This window comes from Hemitrygon akajei, chromosome 2 (genome assembly GCF_048418815.1).
Source record: "Hemitrygon akajei chromosome 2, sHemAka1.3, whole genome shotgun sequence".
NCBI lineage: Eukaryota > Metazoa > Chordata > Chondrichthyes > Myliobatiformes > Dasyatidae > Hemitrygon > Hemitrygon akajei.
In genome coordinates, this window is record NC_133125.1 from 206,999,143 (window position 1) to 207,026,072 (window position 26,930).

General features: G+C 45.7%; 1 protein-coding gene across 1 annotated transcript; it reads left to right on the top strand.

Moving 5' to 3' along the window:
• Nucleotides 1-26,929, top strand: LOC140738226 (zinc-binding protein A33-like). Its single transcript, XM_073065349.1, has 6 exons — nucleotides 1-636; nucleotides 715-810; nucleotides 7,009-7,242; nucleotides 8,302-8,324; nucleotides 8,421-8,539; nucleotides 26,314-26,929. Exons 1-6 carry the CDS (start codon nucleotides 223-225, stop codon nucleotides 26,844-26,846), a joined length of 1,419 nt encoding a protein of 472 aa, XP_072921450.1. The 5' UTR covers nucleotides 1-222; the 3' UTR covers nucleotides 26,847-26,929.
• The last annotated feature ends 1 nt before the right edge of the window (nucleotide 26,930 follows it).

The window sequence follows — 26,930 nt, forward strand, 5'->3', positions numbered from 1 at the left end:
ACCTGGCTCCGCGCTCCGGGTTCATTTATATTCAGACCTCTTTAATGTGTTTCTGATCCCACCCTGACGTGGAAATTGCCGCGATTCCTGCCCAGAGAACACTTGGAGCAACGTTGTTCATTCCCGAGACTGCAGCGCGCCTAGTGGACATTCCCGGTACTGCAGGGTTAAGCAGCTCCCGAACGTGAAAGGACCTTGAACCGGGAAGTACCGGGAGTTAACATGGCTTCGAAAGGACAGGTCGAGAGTTTAACCGAGGAGGTTATTTGTCCCATCTGCCTGGATTTCTTCACCGATCCGGTGTCACTGGAGTGTGGTCACAACTTCTGCCGCTCCTGTATCACACGGTGTTGGGAAAGGCAGGAGAGAAACCTCTGCCCGGAATGTAGAGAGGAGTTTGCAGACCGCACCCTCAGGGCCAGTCGGGTGTTAGCAAGACTGGCTGAAAAAGCTCGAAAACTGCACCACCTGAAGCCGAAAGGGAAGGAAAGTAAACGTTTCTGCGAGGAACATGAGGAAGAACTGAAGCTGTTTTGTGAGACGGACAGGAAACTGATCTGTCTGATCTGCAGAGATGCACTGGAACACAAGTCTCACAACTTCATGCCGATTAAAGAAGCCGTTAACATTTACCAGGTAAAAATAACCCGCTTTCGATCGTCTGTTTATGTTGTGTCTTTTTTTTGTCTAATCCATTCCTCCTTTAATTCCCAGGATCGGGTTAAATCTTCCTTGGACTCTCTCATAAAAAGACAAGCAGACTTCCAGGAAATTAAGCAGGAACAGAAAGAGAAGATTTCTGGAGTTCGGGTGAGGCTCGTGAGCAGAATTTCCAATATCGTTGTGCAGTCTTGATCCCTTTAATGAAGAATAGCAGAGTATCGCAGCTCCAGTAACCTGGGATGATCTTCTTCTCTTCGGCGGTTGTCAACCAGCTTAATGGTGCATTACCGCCACCTTCTGCTCTGGAGTGCGGATCAGACGATAGACTTAACAGTTGAAATGCCTTCTCTCTCTCTCTCTCTCTCTCTCTCTCTCTCTCTCTCTCTCTCTCTCTCTCTCTCTCTCTCTCTCTCTCTCTCTCTCTCTCTCTCTCTCTCTCTCTCTCTCTCTCTCTCTCTCTCGCTCTCTCTCTCTCATACACACACACACACACACACACACACACACACACACACACACTAAACTACACTTTATCCTTCCTTATTTGGCCATCCTAGTACCCTATTCCTGCTCATCCATCATAATCCTATAAAAAAAAACCCTGTATCCCTTAAGAAAGCTAAAAGTACCCAGACCTGTACCCTCTCACCCATGCCCAGTAACCCTTTTAATGTGAATTCCTGCACCCCCAATTCCCTTAGATTAATTGTCATCATCTCTCTCTGTATCCTAAACTTCCTGCAACTCAGAATTACATGTTCTACTGGCTCCTCTTCCTGACATTCCTCACACAAACCTGTCTGGTGTTTCCCTATCATTTACAATGTTTTGTTTAGTGCACAGTGCCCCAACCTTAACCTAGTCCACAGTTTCCTCTCTTCTGTATCCACTGCCTACCCTAGTACTTGTAACACTCTTTTGTATTTGATATAAATGCCTCCCTTTCCCCCTCTGTCTCATCTTCCTTGCCACATTTGGATGATTTTTCCCCCAGATTACACACTTAGCCTCTGCTTTGCTGATACTAATGTGCATTTCTATATTTTCTTTCTTTAATGCTCTCTTTGCCAACTCATCCACCTTCTCATTCCCCTTCACCCCTACATGAGCTGGAACCCGTAGAAATTTAACCTGACCTCCCTGATTTGTAACTCTTGTGACTGACTGAAGGACTTCATAAAGTACATCTTGCCGGCTGTTTGAGTGAGAAGACTTTAAACTTGCTAGAACTGAGGATGAATCTGAGCATATCAGTTTGGGCTTTGGCTTTGGCTCAATCAGGGTTCGACGAGAACAGGCAAAGGGGAGGTTGAACAGGGCACGACTGCGCAAGCACGTGAAGTACGGCCTCTGAGATCAGTGGGAGAATTTAAAAAGCAAGCAGAGGCTGAGTACGAGCTTCACTCCAGGTGAGGTAAGGCCGAGTAAGCTCCTTTAATTAATCTAATTAGCTTAGGAGTAGGTAATGGAGGCAGCAGTTAGGTCAGTTGAGTGCTCCGTTTGCAGTACGTGGGAAGTCAGGGCGAGCTCAGCTGTCCCTGATGACTACACCTGCAAAAGGTGCATCCAGCTGCAGCTCCTGACAAACCGTGTTAGGGAACTGGAGCTGGAGCTGGATGAACTTCCGATCATTTGGCAGAAAAAAAAACAGGAGTTACAGGGAGATAGTCAACCCTAAGAGTCAGGAGACAGGTAGCTGAGTGACTGTCAGGAGAGGGAAGGGGAATAGACAGAATGAACAGAGCACCCCTGTGGCCGTTCCCATCAACAATAAGTATATGTTTTGGATTCTGTTGGTGGGGACGATCTACCAGGGACAAGTTGCAGTGGTTGCATCTCTGGCACCAAGACTGGACCCTCAGCTCAGAAGGGAGGGAGGGAAAAGAGGAGAGCAGTAGTGATAGGGGATTCAATAGTTAGGGGGACAGTTAGGAGGTTCTGTGGAAGAGATCGAGAATCCCGGATGGTCTGTTGCCTCCCTGGTGCCAGGGTCTGCGACATCTTTGATCGATTTCTCAATATTCTCAAGAGGGAGGTTGAACAGCCGGATGTCGTGGTCCATGTAGGGACCAATGACATGGGTAGGAAGAGTGAGTAGGTCCTGAAAGGTGAGTGTAGGGAGTTCAGCGCCAAGTTAAAGGACAGGAACTCCAGGAGAGCAATCTCAGGATTGCTACCAGTGCCACGTGCAAGTGGGTTTGGAAATAGTAAGATAGTGCAGATCAACACGTGGCTGAAGGCATGGTGCAGGAGGGAGGGCTTCAGATTTATAGATAATTGGGCAGTTTTCCAGGCAAGGTGGGACAGTTTACATCTGAACTGGAGGGGAAACAAATATTCTTGCAGGTAGGTTTGCTAGAGAGGCTCCAGTGGATTTAAACTAGATACAAGGACGGGAGGGGAACCAGAATGCAGGAACAGATGTATGGGAGAAGGAAGAAAAAGAAGATAGTAAAGTTGTTTGCACTGTCAGAGATAACTAGAGAGGAAGAGGTGGAGAATTTCTTAAATGCATTTATTTTAATGCTAGGAGCATTGTAAGAAAGGAGGATGAGCTTAGAGCATGGATTGATACCTGGAAATATGATGTTGTAGCTATTAGTGAAACATGGTCGCAGGAGGGGTGTGATTGGAAACTAAATATTCCCAGATTTCGTTGCTTCAGGTGTGATAGAATCGGAGGGACAAGAGGGGGAGGTGTTGCGTTGCTTGTCAGTGAAAATATTACAGCGGTGCTCTGGCAGGATAGATTAGAGGGCTCGTCTAGGGAGACCATTTGGGTGAAATTGAGGAATGGGAAAGGTGTAGTAACACATAGGGGTGTATTATAGACCACCTAATGGGGAGCAAGAATTGGAGGAGCAAATTTGTAAGGAGATAGCAGATATTTGTAGTAAGCACTGGGTTGTGATTGTGGGAGATTTTAATATTCCACACATAGACTGAGATGCCCATACTGTAAAAGGGCTGGATGGTTTGGAGTTTGTAAAATGTGTGCAGGATAGTTTTTTGCAGCAATACATAGAGGTACCAACTAGAGAAGGGGCAGTGTTGGATCTCCTGTTAGGGAATGAGATAGGTGAGGTGACGGAGGTATGTGTTGGGGAGCACTTCGGGTCCAGTGATCACAATGCCATTAGTTTCAATATAATTATGGAGAAGGATAGGACTGGACCCAGGGTTGAGATTTTTAATTGGAGAAAGGCTAACTTTGAGGAGATGCGAAAGGATTTAGAAGGAGTGGATTGGGACAATTTGTTTTATGGGAAGGATGTAATAGAGAAATGGAGGTCATTTAAAGGTGAAATTTTGAGGGTACAGAATCTGTTTGGTTGAAAGGAAAGGTTAGAAGTTTGAGAGAGCCATGGTTTTCAAGGGATATTGGAAACTTGGTTCGGAAAAAGAGAAAGATCTACAATAAATATAGGCAGCATGGAGTAAATGAGGTGCTCGAGGAATATAAAGAATGTAAAAAAAATCTTAAGAAATTAGAAAAGCTAAAAGATATGAGGTTGCTTTGGCAAGTAAGGTGAAAGTAAATCTAAAGGGTTTCTACAGCTATATTAATAGCAAAAGGATAGTGAGGGATAAAATTGGTCCCTTAGAGAATCTGAGTGGACAGCTATGTGTGGAGCCAAAAGAGATGGGGGAGATTTTGAATAATTTCTTTTCTTCGGTATTCACAAAGGAGAAGGATATTGAATTGCATAAGGTAAAGGAAATAAGCAGGGAAGCTATGGAAACTATGACAATTAAAGTGCTGACGCTTTTAAGGAATATAAAAGTGGATAAATCTCCAGGTCCTGACAGGATATTCCCTAGGACCTTGAGGGAAGTTAGTGTAGAAATAGCAGGGGCTCTGACAGAAATATTTTGTCATTAGAAACGGGGATGGTGCTGGAGGATTGGCGTATTGCTCATGTGGTTCCATTGTTTAAAAAGGGTTCTAAGAGTAAATCTAGCAATTATAGGCCTGTAAGTTTGACGTCAGTGGTGGGAAGTATTCTTGGAGATGCTATATATAATTATCTGGATAGACAGGGTCAGATTAGGAACAGTCAACATGAATTTGTGCGTGGAAGGTCATGTTTGACAAATCTTATTAAATTTTTTGAAGAGGTTACTTGGAAAATTGACGAGGGTAAAGCAGACATTGCCTATATGGACTTCAGTAAGGCCTTTGACAAGGTTCCGCACGGAAGGTTAGTTAGGAAGATTCAATCTTTAGGTGTTAATATTGAAGTAGTAAAATGGATTTAACAGTGGCTGAATGGGAGATGCCAGAGAGTAGTGGTGGATAACTGTTTGTCAGGTTGGAGGCCGGTGACTAGTGGTATGCCTCAGGGATCTGTACTAGGTCCAATGTTGTTTGTCATATACATTAATGATCTGGATGATAGGGTGGTAAATTGGATTAGTAAGTGTGCAGATGATATGGTGTTGTGGATAATGAAGTAGATTTTCAAAGGTTGCAGAGAGATTTAGGCCAGTTAAAAGAGTGGGCTGAACGATGGCAGATGGAGTTTAATGCTGATAAGTGTGAGGTGCTACATTTTGGTAGGAATAATCAAAATAGGACATACATGGTAAATGGTAGGGCATTGAGGAATGCAGTAGAACAGAGTGAACTAGGAATAATGGTGCATAGTTCCCTGAAGGTGGAATCTCATGTGGATAGGGTGGTGAAGAAAGTTTTTGGTATGCTGGCCTTTATAAATCAGAGCATTGAGTATAGGAGTTGGGATGTAATGTTAAAATTGTACAAGGGATTGGTGAGGCCAAATTTGGAGTATTGTGTACAGTTCTGGTCACCGAATTATAGGAAAGATATCAACTAAATAGAGAGAGTACAGAGGAGATTTACTAGAATGTTACCTGGGTTTCAACACCTATGTTGCAGAGAAAGGTTGACCAAGTTAGGACTTTATTCTTTGGAATGTAGAAGGTTGAGGGGGGACTTGATAGAGGTATTTAAAATTATGAGGGGGCTAGATAGAGTTGATGTTGATAGGCTTTTTCCATTGAGAATAGGGGAGATTCATACAAGAGGACGTGAGTTGAGAGTTAGGGGGCAACCCCAATCATAACTCCACTCCACCACGTCATCAATTGTTCCTTGTAGCTTCCTGATTATATGCTCCATGTTCCTAACTCTTTTCCACAAGGCCCCATCATCCGCAAACAGTGACCTACCTATATCCACTGGTACCTATGAAGACATGATGATGAAAAGTATCAGACTAATCACACTACCCTGAGGTGTACCTATGTTATGCTAAAAAAAGATCTAGGCTAAGGAGCGCTCTTGAAGTTGCTGCATCTTTACAACAGATTGTGGGAGGAGGTAAGATTACCAAGTGCGTGGAAAGAAGCAGTAGTAATTCCAATAAGGAAACCTGGCAAAGATCCGTCAAAACACACTAGCTACAGGCCAACAGCATTAACGTCAAATATATGCAAGATAATGGAAAATATGATAACAGAAAAGTTATCATATGATCTTGAGAAGAGAGGAATGCTGGCAAGTTATCAGAGTGGTTTTAGGAAAGGAAGGAATTCCATAGACTCAGTGATAAGGTTAGAGACTGAAATAAGAAAGGCTCGGGCAAATAGAGTCAGTAGTTGCAGTGTTTTTTGACATAGAAAAAGCCCATGACATGATGCACAAACTGCACGAGATGGGGGGTTGGTGGAAGAGTTTTTAATTGGATAAAAGATTTTTTGTTCGGTAGGAAAATTCAAGTTCAGATTGGGTCAGAATGATCAAATCAGTAACCTGGGATCGATCCTGACCTCCAGTGCTGTCTGCGGGAGTTTGCACGTTCTCTCAGTAACCGGTACCTTCTTTTAGCCGACAATCCACTGGTGTTTGGAACAGCAATGAAGGTCCTCCATCTCCGGCAGTGTTCATGTCTTCATTCAACATGTCAGTAGCTACTTCTCGGTTTTCACTACTGTCAGTCATGCAGGTCCTGAGTGGAGACTCAGGAATAACATGGCACTCAGATGTAGAAAGACTCTTCATTGTTTCCGTAACAGTTTTGTTTCACCAGTCAGTATTGTTAGCCCTGAGCTGAACCCATGAACCTGGAGGACCAGTGGACCACTCTTACTCTGGCCTCTACCCTTTGACCTGTTTGGCATGGGTGACCCTACCAAGGGTCAAAGCATAAAGCCCACATTCCAGCCAACAGAGTTCTTTGGGTCATTGAGGCACACAAGCCTCCAAACCCAACGGCAAGGTTGTGGTCCTCTTGGATGATAATGGGCTGGACGGACCCTTCCATATCATAAGGAAATACATCAGGGCCAAATAATAAACCAGCCTCTCCTTTCATTCGACAGGAACAGTCACAAAGCGTTCAGTCCCACATCACATCCCAGTTTGATGAACTGCGCCGGATTATCACCGAGAAAGAGCAATGTGCACTCCGAGATGTCAGGGAAGAAGAGGAGAGAATTCTAAATCCAATGGAGAAAAATCTTCAGGAGATTCAAGAGAATTTAAATTCCATCTACGAAGAAATCTCAAAGTTACGGGAACAGATGGATCAACAAGACAATATCATATTCCTCATGGTGAGAGATTTCAGTTTGGTCCTGTAAAAGTACATAGGCACAAAATGATGTATTTTAACTCAGTGTGGGATTTACAGATACTGGAGTTGTAAACTGATTGAAACCAGTCAGATGTTTTGACTGTTCAGAGTTGTTGTCTCCAAACTGGCCTCTCACAACATCTGTACATCACAGGACTGTCTGCACCCTTCTGGGGAATGAGTTACTGTAATCATAGCACTGAGCCAGTAATCGCTTCTGTGATTCCCACGTATAATATCCCCTGAGACTCAGAGTAACATCCCATTGCAGTCACAGACTGTGAGTATGTCTGGTGCAGTGGGTGTGAGGGTCTCTCTGTTGATCGCTGGGAACTGAGGTTGAATTCCAGAATGTGACCTACACATCGGATTTACCATCTATATCTGGTTTGAATCAGGTTCAGTGTTTTGGAGAATTTTGCACTGTCTTTTGTTATTCAGAAATATTCTTCATCAGATTATATCCCATTTTCATCAGAGACAGGACTTTCAGTCCATTCTCTCCTATCAGTCTCCCTGGTGCACAAGCCTCCTCCCACCTACTCACCACACCCAGTAACAGTGTCCCCAACTCCATGGTCCCTCATGTGTTTATCCAGCTTCCCCATTACATTCAATCTCTGCTGTTCCACTTCAGCCACTCCCGTAGCAGTGAGTTCCACATTCTCTTCACTACATTTCTTGTGGGATTTATTAACAACCAACTGATGTTTTATCTTTGACTTATGGTCTCCACACAAGCAGAAATATTTTTGATCAAATTCATTCAGAATCTTAAATTCTCCATCTGATCCTCCTTGACATCATATCCAGATAAAAACAGACAACCTGTCCAATCTCTCCTGTAAGTTCCTTCTCTCAGTTATGGTATAATTCTCATAATCATTCCTTGTACTGTCTCCCATGGTTTTATGTCCCTCTTCTCTGTTTCTGTCAGGGGGAATTTTCAGCAGTTTTTAATAACTTGTCTCAGATTCCTGCTGTCGGGATGCCAACAGTCAGTCTCAGTCAATTGAGATCTGTGTTTGATTTCTTTCAGGAGGAAGCTCGTCGGAAGAGGAGGTAGGATGTGGTCCTTATGAAAACTTTGTATGGATTTGTAAAATAGTTCAAATATTACTGATGCTTACTTTATAACCAACTGTATAATATTTACAGGATTAGTGCGGATACCCACACATTGTCAGTGACAGATGGTGCCCTACTGGTTGAAAAATTCGATCACCCCTATTTGCTCAACATAGCATCGGAAGAAGTGATTAGCGGCATTAAACAAGGTAAGACATAAGATTCATTTGTCCTTGTTTATGAGACACAACAAATTTATAATCAGATGCAAAATATGGCTGTAATTATAGGCTGAAGGGAAACTATAGACAATAAGACACAGGAGTAGAATTAGTCTCTTTGGGCCATTGAGTTTCTCTGCCATTTAATCATGGCTGTTCCTTTCTTCCCCTCCTCAGCCCCTCTCCCCGGCCTGCTCCCTGTAACCTTTGATGCCATGTCCAATCAGAAATCTATCAAGCTCTGCCTGAAGTACACCCAATGACCTGGCCTCCACTGCTGCCTGTGGTGATAAATTCCCTAAATTCACCAACATCTGGCTAAAGAAGTTTCTCTGCATCTCTGTTTAAATGGATTTCCCTCTATCCTGAGGCTGTGCCCTCTTGTCCTAGATTCCCCACCATGAGGAACATCCTTTCTACATCTACTCTGTCTAGGCATTTCAGCATTCGAAAGGTTTCAATGACATTCCCCCTCATCCTTCTGAATTCCAGAGAGTACAGACACAGAAATGTCAAATATTCCTTGTATGACAAACATTTCATTCCCAGAATCGTCATTGTGAACCTCCTTTGAACCCTCTCCAATCCCAGCACATCTTTTCTTAGATGAGGAGCCCAAAGCTGTTCACAACACTCAAGGTGAAGCCTCACCAGTGCCTTATAAAGTGTCAGCATCACATCCCTGCTCTTGTCTTCTAGACCTCTTAAATCAAATGCTAACATTACATTTGCCCTCCTCACCACTGACTCAGTCTGCAACTTAACCTTTAGGGTGTTCTGCACAAAGACTCCCAAGGCTCATTGCATCTCAGATTTTTGAATTTTCTCCCCTCTTAGAATACAGTCTGCAGATCTATTTCTACTACCAAAGTGCATGATCATGCATTTTCCAACATGGTGTTTCATTTGCTGCTTTCTTGCCCATTCTCCTAATCTGTCTAAGTCCTTCTGAAGCCTATCTGTTTTCTCAACACTACCTGCCCCTCCACCAATCTTTGCATCAGCTGCAAACTTAGCAACAAAGCCATCCATTGCATCATCTAAGTCATTTATATACAGCATAAATTGAAGTGGTCCCAACACCAACCCCTGCATACACCACCAATTACTGACAACTAACCAGGATGTGATAATTTTATTCTCACTCACTGCCTCCTACCAATCAGCCAAGGCTCTAAACATGCCAGTAACTTTCCTGTAATACCATGGGCTCTTAACTTGTTAAGTAGCCTCATGTGGCAACTTGTCAAAGGCCTTCTGAAAATCCATATATACAACATCCCCTTTATCTTACGCCGAATCTTCACAAAGAATTCCAATAGGTTCATCGGTCAAGATTTTTGCTTAAGGAAACCATGCTGAATTTGTCATAGCTTGTCCTGTGTCACCAAGTACTCCATCACCTCATCTTTAACAATTGACTCAACATCTTCCCAACCACTGAAGTTAGGCTAACTGGTCATAATTCCCTCTCTGCTGCCTCCCTCCTTTCTTAAAGAGTGGAGTGACATTTTCAATATTCCAGTCGTCTGGCACCATGCAAGAGTCAAATGATTTTTGAAAGATCATTACTAATGGCTGCACAATCTCTTTCAGACCCCGAGTGTAGTTCATCTGGTCTGAGTGATTTATGTAACCTTAGGTCTTTCAGTTATTTGAGCACCTTCTCCCTTGGAAAATTAACTGCACTCACTTAGTTCATCTGCCACCTCCTTGTCCCTTGTTATTATTTCTCCGGCATCATTTTCTAGCTATCCTACATCCATTCTCATCTCTCTTTTATTTTCACATATTTGGAAAAGCTTTTACTATCCACTTTGATATCGTCTGCTGGATTGCTTTCATATTTCATCTTTTCCCTGCTAATGATTCTTTCAGTTGCTCTCTGTAGAGTTTTAAAAACTTCTCAATCATCTCTTCCCACTATTTTTTGCTTTGTTGTATGCCCTCTCTTTTGGTTTTACATTAGTTTTGACTTCCTTTGTGCTATTTTACTATTTGAGTATTCCTTTGTTTTTGGAGTACATCCATCCTGCACCTTCTCATTTTTCCCCGAAACTCACTCCATTGCTGCTCTGCTGTCATCCCCGCCAGCATCTCCTTCCAAATTATTTTGGCAACTCCTTTCTCGTACCACTGTAATTTCCTTTACTCCACTGTAATACTTCTGTCAGACTTTACTTTCTCCCTATTGAATTTCAAGTTGAACTCAATCATTTTGTGATCTCTGCGTCCTCGGGTTTCTTTTACCTTAAGCACCCTAATTGCCTCTGGTTCATTACATAACACCAAATCCAGTATAGCTGATCTCCTAGTAAGCTCAACGACAAACTGCTCTAAAAAGCCATCGCTTAGGCATTCAACACTCACTCTCTTGAGATCCATTTCCGACCTGATTTTCCCAATGGATCTGTATGTTAAAATCTCCCATGACTATCATAACATTACCCTTTTGACACGCCTTTTCCATATTAGACCAAATGATATAGGAGCAGAAGTAGGCCATTTGGGCCTTCGAGTCTGTTCCGCTATTCAATCATGGGCTGATCCAATTCTTCCAGTCATCCCCACTCCCCTGCTTTCACCCCATACCCTTTGATGCCCTGGGTAATCAAGAACCTATCTATCTTTGTCCTAAATACACCCAAATCCTGAAACGGCAAGAGAGGGTCGATGTGGAGAGGATGTTCTCTATGGTGAGAGTATTCAGAACTATAGAGCATAGCTTCAAAATTGAGGGGCGACACGATAGAAGAGAGGTAAGTAGGAATTCTTTTGGGCTGAGAGTGGCAAATCTGTGGAATGCTCTGCCACAGACTGTGGTGGAGGCCAAGTCCATGTGTATATTTAAGGTGGAAGTTGATAGTTTCCTGATCGGTCAGGGCATCGAAGGGTCTGGCGAGAAGGCACGTGTTTGTCATGGAGTGAGATCCAGGATCAGCCATGATGGAACGGTGGAGCAGACACGCTGGGCTGAACAGCATAACTCTGCTCCTATGCTTTATGGTCACAGAACCAGACTCAGTGCCAGAGTCCCACCACCATGGCTCTCCTCTGTTCGGTCAACACCCCCAAAAGTATCCAAAATGATATAACTGTTGTTGAGGGGGATGGCCACAGGGGCACTCTACAATGGTTCCTTAACCATTTTCCATAAGATGTAGGAGCAGAAGTAGGCCATTCGGCCCATCGAGTCTTCTCTGCTATTCAATCATGGGCTGATCCAATTCTTCCAGTCATCCCCACTCCCCTGCCTTCACCCCATACCCTTTGATGTCCTGGCTGATAAAGAACCTATCTATCTCTGCCTTAAACACACCCAATGACTTGGCTTCCACTGCCACTCGTGACAACAAATTCCACAGATTTACCACCATCCCATGAAAGTAATTTCTCTGCATCTCTGTTGTAAAAGGACGTCCTTTAATCCTGAAGTTGTGCCCTCTTGTCCTAGAATCCCCCACCATGGGAAATAACTTTGCCATATCTAATCTGTTCAGAATTTTAACATTTGAAATATTTCTATGAGATCTTCCCTCTCCTGAACTCCAGGGAATACAGCTGAAGAACTGCCAGATGTTCCTCATACGGTAACCCTTTCATTTCTGGAATCATACTCATGAATCTTCTCTTAACCCTTTCTAAAATAAGGAGCCCAAAATTGCTCACTATATTCCAAGTGTGGTCTCATGAATGCTCAACATCACATCCCTGTTCTTATATTCTATACCTCCAGAAATGCATGCCAATATTGCATTTGCCTTCTTCACAACCGACTCAACCTAGTGGTTAACCTTTAGGGTATTCTGCACAAGGACTCCCAAGTCCCTTTGCATCTCTGCATTTTGAATTCTCTCCTATGCTCTTGGAGTCTGTGGTCCACATCTCAGCTACTATTGGAAGGCCTGTATATACCGTTGCATTTTCTGCTTCTGCTTGGTACTGCGCAAGCACTGCCGGACGGCTGTTATAACGCGCAGTCGGTGTGAACGGCATGGGAGTTAAGTTGTAAAGTGACCTTTTTTGACTAGATCCCCTAAATTGATTTGATTGAGTCTATCTTTAAAAATATTAATGCCAGAAATATTGAGCAGGTCTGGCAGCAGAAGATTCCACTCTCTTGTTGATCTTGGGTAGAGGGAGTACTGGTAGCAAATCTTGTTGAATGAAGGGGTTTCCAGTATGTCAGGTCCAGTTTGGTGTCGAGTTGAACTGACCCTGTGACGAATTTGGATGTTTGATGGAGTGATGTTGTGAACTTCTTTGAAAATGAAAATTAACCGTAGTTTAATATGTTGGTTTTCAAGTGGTTCCCATTGAAGGTTAGACAGCATGTTGGTGACACTGGATTTCCTGCTGTAATCGTTTAACACAAAGCGAGCAGTACGGCGTTGGATTTTTTCGATGGACTTCTTATTGTTAGCTTGATGGGGATCCCATTTGGCCGCGCAATACTCAAGCTTTGGACGGACGAGTGTGTTGTATGCCATGTCCTCGATGGATTCACTACATGGGTGGAGGTTTCATCACAGGATACCCAGCATTTTGTTTGCTTTGGCTGTAATCTGATTGATGTGGCATGTCCAGTTAAGATCCTTGCTAATTTCAACACCAAGATATGGGTGGTGGGTGACTGTTTCAAGAATCTCTCCACTGATGTCATGTTGATTGGTTTAACTTTGTGACTGACATGCATAGTTGAAGGACATTTGCCATGGAGACTCCCATTGACATAATGAATCAACATCGTTTTGCAGCAGCTGAGCATCTTGGTCATTTTTTAATCTCACGGTAGATTATGCAGTCATCTGCAAAGAGTCTGATTTTGGACTTGACTATATTTGACAAGTCGTTGATGTAAATGAGAAAAAGTAAGGGTGCCAAAATTGTCCCCTAGGGCACTCCAGGTGTTACTGGAGATTCAGGGGACTCTGCCCCCTCGAGAAGCACACTTTGCTGTCTGTTGGTAAGGAACATGTTTAACCAATGTAGAAGGCTGTTGTTAATGTCCACGTGTTCAAGCTTACTTAGCAATCTCTGGTGGGGGACCGTGTCTGATGCCTTACTGAAGTCGAGTATGATCAAGTCTTCTTGGCTTCTATTGACAAGGATCTTTGCTAAGTCATTAACATACTCATTAACATACTGATGGTTTTCTTAACTCAACCCACAAGGATTCAACATCTGACATTTCTAATGTCACATCCTTCTACTGATTTGATGTCATTCTTTACCAGTAGAGCCACACCACCACCTCTGTCTACCTTCCTATCACTCCGATATAATGTGTAACCCTGGACATTCAGCTCCCAACTACAACCATCCTTCAGCCACAATTCAGTGACGGCCACAACTTCATACTTGACAATCTATAATAGTGCAACAAGATCATCCACCTTATTTCTTATCCTCCATGCATTGAGAGATAACACTTTGAGTACTGCATTTCTACCCTTTTTGATCTGCATCCCTAATTCACTGATATTCACCCTGCTGGCTGCAATTTTGTCCTGTCATCTGCCTGCCCTTCCTGACAGTCTGACTACAGGCTATCTTTGCTTTTTTTTACCATCCTGAGTCCCTTCACTCCAGTTCCCAACCCCCTGCCTAATTAGTTTAAACCTTCCCCAACAGCTCTAACAAACCTGCCTGCGAGAATATTGGTCCCCTTCTGGTCCAGGTGTAACTTGTCACTTTTGAACAGGTCATACCTCCCCAGAAGAGATCCCAATGATCCAAGAACCTGAAGCCCCCCTTGCACCAGCTTCTCAGCCATGCATTAATTTGCCAAATCATCCTGTTTCTACCCTCACTGGTTCGTGGCACAGGCAACAATCCAGAAACTACTTCCCGGGAGGTCCTGCTTCTCAGCTTTCTTCCTAGCTCTCTAAATTCTCTTTTCAGGACCTCTTTTCACTGCGCTAACTGCCTATTCACATTTCCATTTCTCCTGACAGACTCCCAGATACTGACCTCCTGCTACTTTGGGGTGACTACTTTCCTGTAACTCTGATTGATTATCTCTTCACTCCTCTCTGCAATCCGGTCATCCAGCTGCTGCTCCAGATCCCTAATATAATCTTCAAGCAGCTGCAGCCCGATACACTTCACACAGACGGTGTTCACTGGGAGACTCTGGGTCTCCCAGGACTCCAACATGAAGAACACACAACAGCCATTTACTACACTAGGTGTAGTAAGAGGAAAAATGGGAAGTTTAACAGAAGCTTACCCAGAGCCAACGCCTCTTTGGAGCTGAAGCCTCCTTCGAGCCGAAGCTTGACACTCCTACTCTCACCACTGACCGAATCCCAACAATGGCCGCTCCGTTTGTCCCTTCTGTACTTTTAAACAAGTGTCGCCAACCTGCGAGGAACCTCGTTGCTGTGGCCTGCTCGTGTCTCTGATTGTTGTCGGAATTGAAGTTAATTCCAGCACCAACCCCACCTGTTGGGATGCATCACAATCACATGGTCAGCTGGAGATATCAAATCCCTGAACAGACCAACACAGGGGGCAACATACAACCCATACACAGCACTGTTATGTGAAGCACTGCCACTGATCCCATTCGCACTGGACAAATACGCCAATGCATGAGTTTGAATCTGAATACAGTAGCTCTGGAATTAACATTCAATGACTGACATTAAAGGGGTTAAAATTGGGATTGTCAGAAAAATACACCAGTCCTTCGAGCCACTCCCCCTGTCTGACCTGTCCGTGACCGCAGTCTGATTGACTCAGCTCTGCCCCCTGCTGGACTCGCCAGTCTCACTGTTGTGATCAAACCACCACATTGAGACTGAGCCCGGACACACCAATCAGCATTGATCTCGGTGAACGACGGGAGAAGCCCACACAGCATAACTGGTCTGGCAAATCTCCCTCACACTCATTCACAAGGATGATTGATAGAGTGTAGTCAGAGCCTCAACATTGCACATTGTTAGTTACACACACACACACACTGTTAGTTACACACACACACACACACACACACACACACACACACACACACACACACACACACACACACACACACACACACACACACACACACACACACACACACACACACACACCACAACAACAACAGTGAACAGTGATAAAGACAGTCAGAGACACAGACACAAATTTACATTTAAGAATTAAATCTGCCACCTTTATCCAATCTGCCTGTTTCTGTGGCACTGAACTGACGTCACACCAACAGTTCACAGACAGACTCCAGGGTGAGATTCCTCAGGAGGATGATCTGGGAAGGGGTTTGGTAGATGTTGAACCCATGGCCCATCTCATCCCTCTGGGCTAAGATGTCTTCTTGAGTAAGTCCCATCACCGTGTGTTTGTCCAATATCCCTCTAAACATTTTCTATCCGTGTACTTGTCTAAATTTATTTTAAAACATTTTAATTATACCATAGACCATAAGAGTAAGATATAGGAGCAGGATTAGGCCATTTGGCCCATTGAGTCTGCTCCACCACTTCATCGTAGCTGATCCAATTTTCCTCTTAGCTCGAATCTCCTGCCAGCTCCCCATATCCCTTCATGCCCTGACCAATCAAGAATCTATCAACCTGCCTTAAATGTACATAAAGACTTGGCCTCTACAGCAGTTTGTGGCAAAGAATTCCACAGATTCACCACTCTCTGGCCAAAGAAATTGCTCCACATCTCCTTCCGAAAAGGATGCTTTCCCCATTTTGAGACTGTCCCCTCTGGTCTTAGACTCTCCCACCACAGGAAACATCCTCTCCATATCCACTCTATCAAAGCCTTTCACCATTCAATAGGTTTCAATGAGATCACCCCTCATTCTTCTGAATTCCAGTGAATACGGACCCAGAACCATCAAACGCTCTTCATACGACAAGCCATTCAACCCTGGAATCATTTTCACGAACCTCTTTTGAACTCTGTCCAGTTTCAGCTCATCCTTTCTAAGATAAAGGGTCCAAACCTGCTCACAATACTCCAAATGAGGCCTGACCAGTGCTTTATAAAGCTTCAACATTACAACCTTGCTTTTATGTTCTAGTCTTCTTGAAATGAATCCTAAAATCACATTTACCTTCCCCACCACAGACTCAATCTGCAAATTAACATTTAGGGAACCCTGCACAAGGACTCCCAAGTCCCTTTGCACCTCAGTTTTTCTATATTTTCTCTCCATTTGGAAAATAGTCAAGCCTTACATTTCTTCTACCAAAGTGCATGACCATACACTTCCCGACACTGTATTCCTCTGCCATTTCTTTGTCCATTCTCCAAAACTGTCTAAATCCTTCTGTAGCTTCGCTACTTCCTCAAAAGTACCTGCCCTTCCACCTATCTTCATATCGTCTGCACACTTTTTAACAAAGCCATTAATTCCATCATCCATATCATTGATAGATAATGTAAAAAGAATTGGTCCCAACACAGACCCCTGTGGAACACCACTAGTCACGGGCAACCAGCCAGTAAAGGCTCCCTTTGTTCCCACTCTTTGCCTCCTGCCAATCAGCCGCTGCATTGTCCATGCTGGGATCCTTCCAGTAATACCGTGGGCTCGTAGCTTGTCAAGTAGCCTCATGTGTGGCACCTTGTCAAAAGCCTCCTGAAAATCCAAGTACACAACATCAACTGATTCTCCTTTGTTTATCTGGCTTGTTATTTCTTCAAAGAATTCGAACTGATTTGTCAGGCAAGATTTTCCCTTGAGGAAACCATGGCCTATTTTACCATGTGCCTCCAAGTTCCCTGACAACTCCTCCTTAATAATCAACTTCACCATCTTCCCAGTCACTGAGGTCAGACTAACTGGCCGAGAGTTTCCTTTATTGTCTCTTTCTTCTTGAACAGTGGAGTGACATTTTCAACTTTCCAGTCTTCCAGAACCATTGAAGAATCTAGTGATTCTTGAAGGATCGTTACAAATGCCTCCATGATCTCTTCAGCCACCTCTTTCTGAATCCTGGCATGTACACTATCTAGTCCAGGTGACAGCTACCTAAAGATCTTTCCGTTTCCCAAGAACCTGTTCTCTAGTAATGCTAACTTCACGCCCGGCACGTCGCCTGACACTTGGAACTTCCACCATACTGCTAGTGTCTTCCACAGTGAAGACTGATGCAAAATATGTCTTCAGTTCATCCACCCTTTCGTTGTCCCCCATTACTACCTGTCCAGCATTGTTTTCCAGCAGTCCGATATCCACTCTCGCCTCTCTCTAATCCGGAGATTAGGACCTCCTGGGTACTAATTTCTGGATTGCTGCCTGTGCCACGTGCCAGTGAGGGTAGAAACACGATGATCTGGCAGGTAAATGTGTGGCTGAGAAGCTGGTGCGGGGGGCAGGCTTCAGGTTCTTGGATCATTGGGATCCCCCTGGGGGAGGTATGACCTGTTCAGAAGTGATGGGTTGCACCTGAACCCGAGGGGGATCAATATTCTTGCAGGCAGGTTTGTTAGAGCTATTGGGGAGGGTTTAAACTAATTTGGTAGGGGGGTGGGAACTGGAGTGAAGGGACTCAGGATAGGACGGATGGTAAAAATGGTAATGATAGCCTGCAGTCAGACTGTCAGGAAGGACAGGCAGGTGATGGAACTCAGTTGCAGCCAACAGGCTGAGTATCAAAACTTTAGGGATGCAGAATCAGAAAGGACAGCAAATACAGTATTCAAGCTGTTGTATCTAAATGCACGTAGTGTAAGAAATAAAGTGGATGATCTTGTTACACGATTACAGATTGCCAGGTATGATGTTGTGGCCATCACTGAATTGTGGCTGAAGGATGGTTGTAGTTGGGAGCTGAATGTCCAATGTTACACATTATATTGGAGTGATAGGAAGGTAGGCAGAGGGGGTGGTGTGGCTCTACTGGTAAAGAATGGCATCAAATCAGTAGAAGGATGTGACATAGGATCGGAAGATATTGAATCCTTGTGGGTTGAGTTCAGAAACAGCAAGGTTAAAAAGACCTTGATGGCAGTTATACACAGGCCTCCAACAGAGCTGGGCAGTGGACCACAGATTACAACAGGAAATAGAAAAGCTGTGTCAAAAGGGCAATGTTCTGGTAGTCATGGGAGATTTTAACATGCAGGTTGATTGGGAAAATCAGGTTGATAATGGATCTCAAGAGTGAGTCTGTTGAATCCCTAAGAGATGGCATTTAAAGCAGTTTGTCATTGAGCCTACTAGGGGATCAGCTATACTGGATTGGCTGTTACGTAATGAACCAGAGGCGATTAGGGAGCTGAAGGTAAAAAACCCTGAGGAACCAGGGATCACAGTATGATTGAGTTTAACTTGAAATTTGATAGAGAGAAAGTAAAGTAGCAGTCGCCAACCCGTTAATCACAATCGACTGGTCGATCTTTGAGACTTTCCCAGTAGATCCCGGAAAAAATTCAAAAATAAATACACAAATACTGTTGAAAGATTGATTCCGGGTTGCGGGGTTTTGGTCCGTTCTTTCTGCCCAGTGCGCGTGTGTGTAGCTCCCCCGCATTACACAGTGTAATTCAACACGTACAAACACACTGGATGAACTCAGCAGGTCGGGCAGCGTCCGTTGAAATGAGCAGTCAACCTGCTGACTGCTGAGTTCATCCAGCTTGTTTGTACGTGTTGATGTGACCACAGCATCTGCAGTGTACTTTGTGTTTACACAGTGTAAGTCAGTGGTCCCCAACCACCGGGCCGTGAGGAAACGATATGAGTCAGCTGCACCTTTCCTCACTCACTGTCTTGCCCACTGTTCAACTTGAACCCATGCGAGGTCATCAGTCGCCTAAACGCAGTGATACCCTCGCGCCAGGAATCACTGGTTCGCCTCACGCGGCCGGCGAGAAGTGCCGTTGGTACTGGCCTGGAGCGCGGAGAGGTGGGCGCCGCCTCTAAACCTGTTCACCACACCGAATGTTCGTTGGGAACCCGGTGCTAAAATATTCGCAGACGATCTAATTCGGGCTCAGGGTTCCGTAAGTAGCAGAGCAGCTACCTCGCTGTGATCTGTTGATACAAACTTTTGTCGGCCGATAGATCCTACAAGGTGGGTGGGCACCCTGTCACTCTCCCCGCTCTGTCGCTTTCTCCGGACTGGAACCGGCACGGGGACCTCCGGCCCTGACCTTGACCTCTCACCCCACCCACAACCAGCCACATTTGGCCAGGGTGTCTGGCGGAGGGCGGGCGGGCGGGCGGAGGCTGCAGTTTGGGCCTGGAGGCTGTCTAATGAGGCAGTGAAATCCTCAAAACTGCTTCGGTACCTTGATTCCAAGCACCCCGCACTTAAAGACAAACCCGCTGAGTTTTTTGAGCGGAGAAAACGTGAGCAAGTGGGACAAAAGCTAAGTGCTGAGAGCCGCAAAAACTAAATTGTGCAATAGACTGGACATAAGGAACCTGCTTCGAGTATCGCTGTATTCTGGTCGTGTTTAATCCCCCCCCCCCCCCCCACCCCCGCCGGCGGCCGGTCGGCAAGAATATTGTCAATATTAAACCGGTCCGCGGTGCAAAAAAGGGTGTGTACCCCTGGAGTTTATACATTATTTCTACTTCCGGGTTGCAGGGTTTACTTCCGGTCTTTCCTGCCCCAGTGCGCATGTGTGTAACTAATCAATCTGGGGGTCGATGTCTTCTTTGACTGTGGCCGAGGTAGGGTATCTTGGGCTTAAAAAGGTTGGTGACCACTAAAGTAAAGGCTGATGTAGCAGTATTTCAGTGGAGTAAGGCAAATGACAGTGGTATGAGAGAGGAGTTGGCCAAAGTAGATTGGAAGGAGCTGCTGGCAGGGATGTCAGCAGAGCAGCAATGGTGTGTGTTTCTGGGGAAATGAGGAAGCTGCAGGACGTGAGTATGTTTTCATTTCTTCCAAAAACGAAGAAATACACAAACTGTAAAATAGTACAACCATGACTGACAAGGGATGTCAAAACTATTGTAAAAGCAAAAGAAAGGACATACAACAAAGCAAAAATTTGTGGGATGATAGTGGATTGGGAAGTTTTTAAAAACCTAAACAGAGCAACTAAAACAATCATTGGAAAGGAAAAGATGAAATGTGAAAGCAAGCTAGCAAATAATATCAAAGTGGATGGTAAAAGTTTTTTCACGTATGTTAAAAATAAAAGAGAAATGAGAGTGGATATGGGACCGCCAGAAAATGAGGCAGGAAAATTAATAACAGGGGACAAGGAGATGGCGGATGAACTAAATGACTATTTTGCATCAGTCTTCACTGTGGAAGACACTAACAGTATGCCTGATGTAATGTGTGAAGGAAGAGAAGTGGGTGCAGTTACTATTACAAGAGAGAAGGTGCTCAAAAAGCTGAAAGACCTAAAGGTACATAAGTCACCTGGACCACAAGAACTGCACCCTAGGGTTCTGAAAGATGTAGCATTAAAGATTATGGTGGCATTAGAAATGACCTTTCAAAAATGATTGGAGTCTGGCATGGTGTCAGAGGAGTGGAAAATTCTTTAAGAAAGGAGGAAGGCAGAAGAAAGGAAATTATAGACCAGTTAGCCTGACCTCAGTGGTTGAGAAGAAGTTTGAGTCAGTTGTTAAGGATGAGGTGATGGAGCACATGGTGACACAGGACGTCCTGATACAGGACAAGATGGTATAAAATCAGCATGGTTTCCTTCAGGGAAAATCCTGCCTGACAAACCTTTTGGAATTCTTTGAGCAGATTACAAGTAGGATAGATAAAGGGGATGTAGTGGATGTTGTATATTTGGACATTCAGAAGGCCTTTGATAAGGTGCCACACATGAGGCTGCTTCCCAAGTTAAGAGCCCGTGGTATTATAGAGAAGTTGCTGACATGGTTAGACATTGGTCCCTCCCAACTAATCAATGCACACCTAAATTATTGGTCACCTTAATTGGATTATCTCGCCCAGCCCCATGCTTTAAAAGGTGAGACTTGCCCTTAGCTCGCCCTCTCTTACAGGCAACCACATTGGAGGTAAGTGCATTGATTTATGCTTGGTAAGGTCTATCGTTTGTCCTGATAAGGGAGCCACAACTATCCAAGGTCAAGGGGGATAGCTGTTGTAGTGCCTTTCCCTTGTTCTTTGTTTGTGTAACCGTACCCTGTCCCCACACCGCTTCCTGTGTATTGTAGTTGCTTGTGTTGACCCGACTTGCCCTTGTAAATAAATTCCTTAGTATTAAAACTGTGTGTGTCCAGGCCTCTACTGTTGAGACTCAAAGAACCAGTTATTTTCCGTCACAACAGCATATAAAACACTTAAGAACCAATGTTTCAGCGCCGGGTTCGATACAGTGACAGACCACTCCCAAGTGTGCTCTTCACCGTGCCGGTTTGATGTGGAGGATCAAAAACCCAAAACCCAATAATTAAACCACTGCGTTGCTTAGTAATCATTGTAGCTTTCATCGGGGCAGAGCCTTTCTCACTTTATCCTTTAAAATTGTTCCGATCGTTGACCGACTGCAGCTTAACGCTTTACAATGACCGATGGCATTTCACCACTTTCTGGGTAAACATGCCCACCTGCAAGGTCATTTCCGAGTAAGAGATCAACATTGTCTATCGGTAGTTCAGATCGCACCCCTATTGTGACTGGTCCAGATACCAAGTCGCATTTCAGAATTATCTTATGCAAAGGCACGGTTTCAGTCCCCTTTCCAATACCTTTGATAATATTCACCACCATATGACCATATAACAATTACAGCACGGAAACAGGCCTTCTCGGCCCTTCTAGTCCATGCTGAACACTTACTCTCACCTAGTCCCACTGACCCGCACTCAGCCAATAACCCTCCGTTCCTTTCCTGTCCATATACCTATCCAATTTTACTTTAAATGACAATACCGAACCTCAAATTACCAAACCTGCCCCCGACTCTCAAATCTCCATCTCAGCACCGAACTCCAAAACACTCTTTCATATCAGTGACTGAAAAGCTCCAGTATCGCTCCAGATTCTCACTGGAACCGGAGTTGATCCCTCCTTCACAGACACAAACCCATTTGAAATAAATCTCTCAAATCCCTCTTGAACTCGGTCAGACCCCTCCTTCTTCAGCGGTGTTTCAACCGTCTGAACGCAGGCATTTGGGGTTCTCTCTCTCTCTGTCCTGTTTTCCCTTTTCATAGCAAAACAATTGGATGCCGCATGACCAGGCTTCCCACAAAAGTAACACTTGAAACTGGGAAATTTTTCTTTTGACTGCTTCCCTTCCTCCTGACTTTTATCACTAGTCCCCGGTTTACTCTCTGGTTTAGCCGGTGGGTTATCTTTGTTATCCCTGCTACTCCTTTGGTAGCTCTTGCTCGGGAAAAACTTTACCTTGTGGGTTAAAGCAGACTCGTCTGCTAACTTAGCAGACCCTGACAGGGTCTCAGCCTCTCTCTCATTCAGGTACGTCCTTATGTTGTCAGCGACCCGGGTTCATGTCCCGTTACTGCCTGTCAGGAGTTTGTACGTTCTCCCATGACCACGTGGGTTTCTTCCAGGTGCTCTAGTTGCACAGTCCAAACCTGTACTGGTTGGCAGGTTAATTGGTCATTGTAACTTGTCCCATGGTCAGGCTGGGATTAAATCAGGGGTTGCTGGGTGGTGGGGGTCATTGTAACTTGTCCCATGGTCAGGCTCGGATTAAATCAGGGGTTGCTGGGTGGTGGGGGTCATTGTAACTTGTCCCATGGTCAGGCTGGGATTAAATCAGGGGTTGCTGGGTGGTGGGGGTCATTGTAACTTGTCCCATGGTCAGGCTCGGATTAAATCAGGGGTTGCTGGGTGGTGGGGGTCATTGTAACTTGTCCCATGGTCAGGCTGGGATTAAATCAGGGGTTGCTGGGTGGTGGGGGTCATTGTAACTTGTCCCATGGTCAGGCTCGGATTAAATCAGGGGTTGCTGGGTGGTGGGGGTCATTGTAACTTGTTCCATGGTCAGGCTCCGATTAAATTGGGTTGCTGGGTGGTGGGGGTCAAAGGGTCGGAAGGGCCTATTCCGTACTGTATCTCAATAAATAAATTACAGCTGATGAAAGTGCAGTAGACATCGTCTCCATGGAGTTTAGCGAGGGATTGGACAAGGTAGCAGAGAGTTAGATCACATGGGATACGGTACGATCTGGAATAGGATACAGAGTTGTCTGGGTGGAGTCCTGTGACCAGTGGTTGTTCTGCAGGGATCGGTGCTGGGTCCACTGTTTTTCATCATTCATATGAATGATTTGGAGAGAATGTAGGTGAAGTGTTTAGTAGGTTTGTGAAGGACTCTAAATTTGGTGGTTTCATGGACAGTGAAGAGGTTATTTATTTATTTAGAGACAGTGTGAAACAGGCCGTCCCAGACCAACGACCCGCTCCACCCAGCACCCCAACTATTTAAAACCAGCCTAATCACGGGGCAATGTACAGTGACCATTTAACCTACAAACCGTTATGTCTTTGTATGAGCGTCACAGAGTGATAGGAACTAACAGCACAGGCCCTTCAGCCCATCTGGTCTATACTGAAGCATTTAAACTACCTGCTCCCATCGACCTGCACCGAGACCATGGTCCTCCAAATCCGACCATCCATGTACCGTCCAAACTTCTCTTAAATGTTTAAATTGAGCTTGCACGTACCACTTGGGCTGGCAGCTGGTTCCACACTCTCACAACCCTCTGAATGAAGCAGTTTCCCCTCATGTTCCCCTTAAACTTTTCATCTTTCACCTTTAACCCATGACCTCTGGTTGTAATCCCACACACCCTCTGTGGAAAAAGCCTGCTTGCATTTACCCTATCTATACCCCCTCATTATTTTGTATACCTCTATCAAATCTCCCCTCAGTCTTCTATGTTACAGGAATAAAGTCCTAAACTATTCAATCTTTCCTCATGACTCAGGTCCTCCAGTCCCAGCTACATCCCTGGAAATTTTCTCTGTACTCTTGCAAACTTATTTACATCCTTCCTGTAGGTAGGTGACCAAAACTGTACACAATATCCCAAATTAGGCGGCCCCAGGTCTCAGACAACTTCAACGTAACATCCATCTACCTGTAACACCACTTTCGGTGTATTCTGGACCTGTGTTCCCAGATCTGCTGTAGAACAGAGTCCTCAGTGCCCGACCATTCATTGTGAAAGACCGACACTGGGGTCCTACCGAAGAGCAACAGCTCACACTTGTCTGCATTAAATTCCAGCTGACACTTTTCAGCCCATTTTCCCAGCTGCTCCAGATCCCATTGCAAGTAATGATGGTCTTCCTCGCTGTCCACTCCTCCCCAATCTGAGGGATGAATCCGGAGAACCCGGAGGAAATGCACGAGGTCCCGGGGAGAAAGTACAAACTCCTTACAGATGGTGTTGGAATTGAACTCTGAACTCTGGAATGCCCCAAGGTGCAACAGTATTGTGTTATCCACTACATAACCCTCTTGCTCATGGTTTATCCAAGATTACAACGAGATCTTGATTAATTGGGTCTCTGGGCCATTGGATGGAATTTGATTTTAATTCAGAGAGATGAGGGTGTTGCATTTTGGAAGGTAAACCAGGACAGGATTTACACATCAATCGGGGGCCCTGGAGAGTGTTGTGGAACAGAGAGACCAGGAGGTGATTGCCTTCATCAGACAGAATACTGAGTACAGGAACTGGGACGTCACGTTATGAGTGTACAAGACATTGGGAAGGCCACATTTGGAGCAGAGTAACATACAAACTGCTGGAGGAACTCAGCAGGTCAGGCAGCATCTATGGATATGAATAAACAGTTGATGATTTGGGCCAAGGTTTTGTGTGTGTTGCTTTGGATTTCCAGCATCTACAGACTTTCTTGTCTTTATGATTTTGATCACCCTGTACAGTTCTGGTTATCTTTCTACAGGAAGGATGTCATTAAACTGAGAGGGTATAAAACAGATTTACAAGGATGTTACTGGGACTGGAGAGTTTGGGTTATAAGGAGAGGCTGAATATTCTGGGTCTCTCTCATACCCGGTTCCACTGCTATCTCCCGTCTTTCTTTCCAATCGAGGAAAGGTCTCGGCTTGAAACAGCGACTGTACATCTCCCTTATCACACGCTGCTTGACCCGCTGAGATTCTCCAGAATTTTGTGTTTGTTGATCGAGGAAAATCCGCTCTCCATGTCGAGGAAAAACCTCGGGACGATGCCGGTTGTCCATCCGCTGTGTTTGGGTAAAACCCCGGGAAAGGGTCCTGTCGCCCATCCAACTGCGCCTGAGGCCCAGCGGCCTCTCCCCACGGTCCCGGGGCCGCGCTGCCCGAGTCTCCCCCCCGATCCCCGGGGCCGCGCTGCCCGAGTCTCCCCCCGATCCCCGGGGCCGCGCTGCCCGAGTCTCCCCCTGATCCCGGGGCCGCGCTGCCCGAGTCTCCCCCCGATCCCCGGGGCCGCGCTGCCCGAGTCTCCCCCCACAACCCCGATCCCGGGGCCGCGCTGCCCGAGTCTCCCCCCGATCCCGGGGCCGCGCTGCCCGAGTCTCCCCCCGATCCCCGGGGCCGCGCTGCCCGAGTCTCCCCCCGATCCCCGGGGCCGCGCTGCCCGAGTCTCCCCCCGATCCCCGGGGACGCGCTGCCCGAGTCTCCCCCCGATCCCCGGGGACGCGCTGCCCGAGTCTCCCCCCGATCCCCGGGGACGCGCTGCCCGAGTCTCCCCCCGGTCCCGGGGCCGCGCTGCCCGAGTCTCCCCCACGGTCCCGGGGCCGCGCTGCCCGAGTCTCCCCCCGATCCCCGGGGACTCTCTAATTCTCTGCTTCTCCCCCCAGTCTCTGTCACCCTGGATGTGGAAACGGCGACTCCGAAGCTCGAGGTGTCCGAGGATCGGAAGAGTGTGAGACAGACCGGGACCCGGAGGAATCTCCCTGACACCGGGAAGAGGTTCACATACTGGCTTTGTGTGCTGGGATCGGAGGGATTCACATCGGGGAGACATTACTGGGAGGTGGAGGTGACGGGGAATCGGAACTGGAGGCTGGGAGTCGCCGCAGAGTCTGTGGAGAGGAAGGGATGGGTCACACTGAGTCCGGAGACCGGATTCTGGATCATCGCGCGGGTTGATGACACGATGTGGGTTCTCACCTCCCCTTTGTCCCGTCTCCCTGCCGGTCCCATCCCCGGGAGGGTGGGAGTTTATCTCAGTTACGAGTCTGGGACAGTTTCATTTTACAACGCGGAGACCAAGTCCCATCTCCACGCCTTCACTGGGAATAAATTCACGGAGAAACTTTATCCTTTCTTCGGTTTTGGATATAAAAACGAGTGGCTGAGAATCTGCTCCGGTTCCGCTCCGGGTCTGTAAACGGGTCGGGTCCGGGACCGGCGTCAGGAGTAAGTCAGTGTAAATATAAATGTGCGGAGAGTGAAATAAACACGATGTGAGAAT

What these genes read in the sequence shown, in the direction of transcription:
- LOC140738226 (XM_073065349.1), top strand. Translation starts at nt 223, where the DNA reads ATGGCTTCGAAAGGACAGGTCGAGAGTTTAACCGAGGAGGTTATTTGT. An exon ending in AAGCCGTTAACATTTACCAG is followed by an intron (nt 637 to 714) that starts GTAAAAATAACC and finishes TTTAATTCCCAG; the next exon opens with GATCGGGTTAAATCTTCCTT. An exon ending in AGAAGATTTCTGGAGTTCGG is followed by an intron (nt 811 to 7,008) that starts GTGAGGCTCGTG and finishes TTCATTCGACAG; the next exon opens with GAACAGTCACAAAGCGTTCA.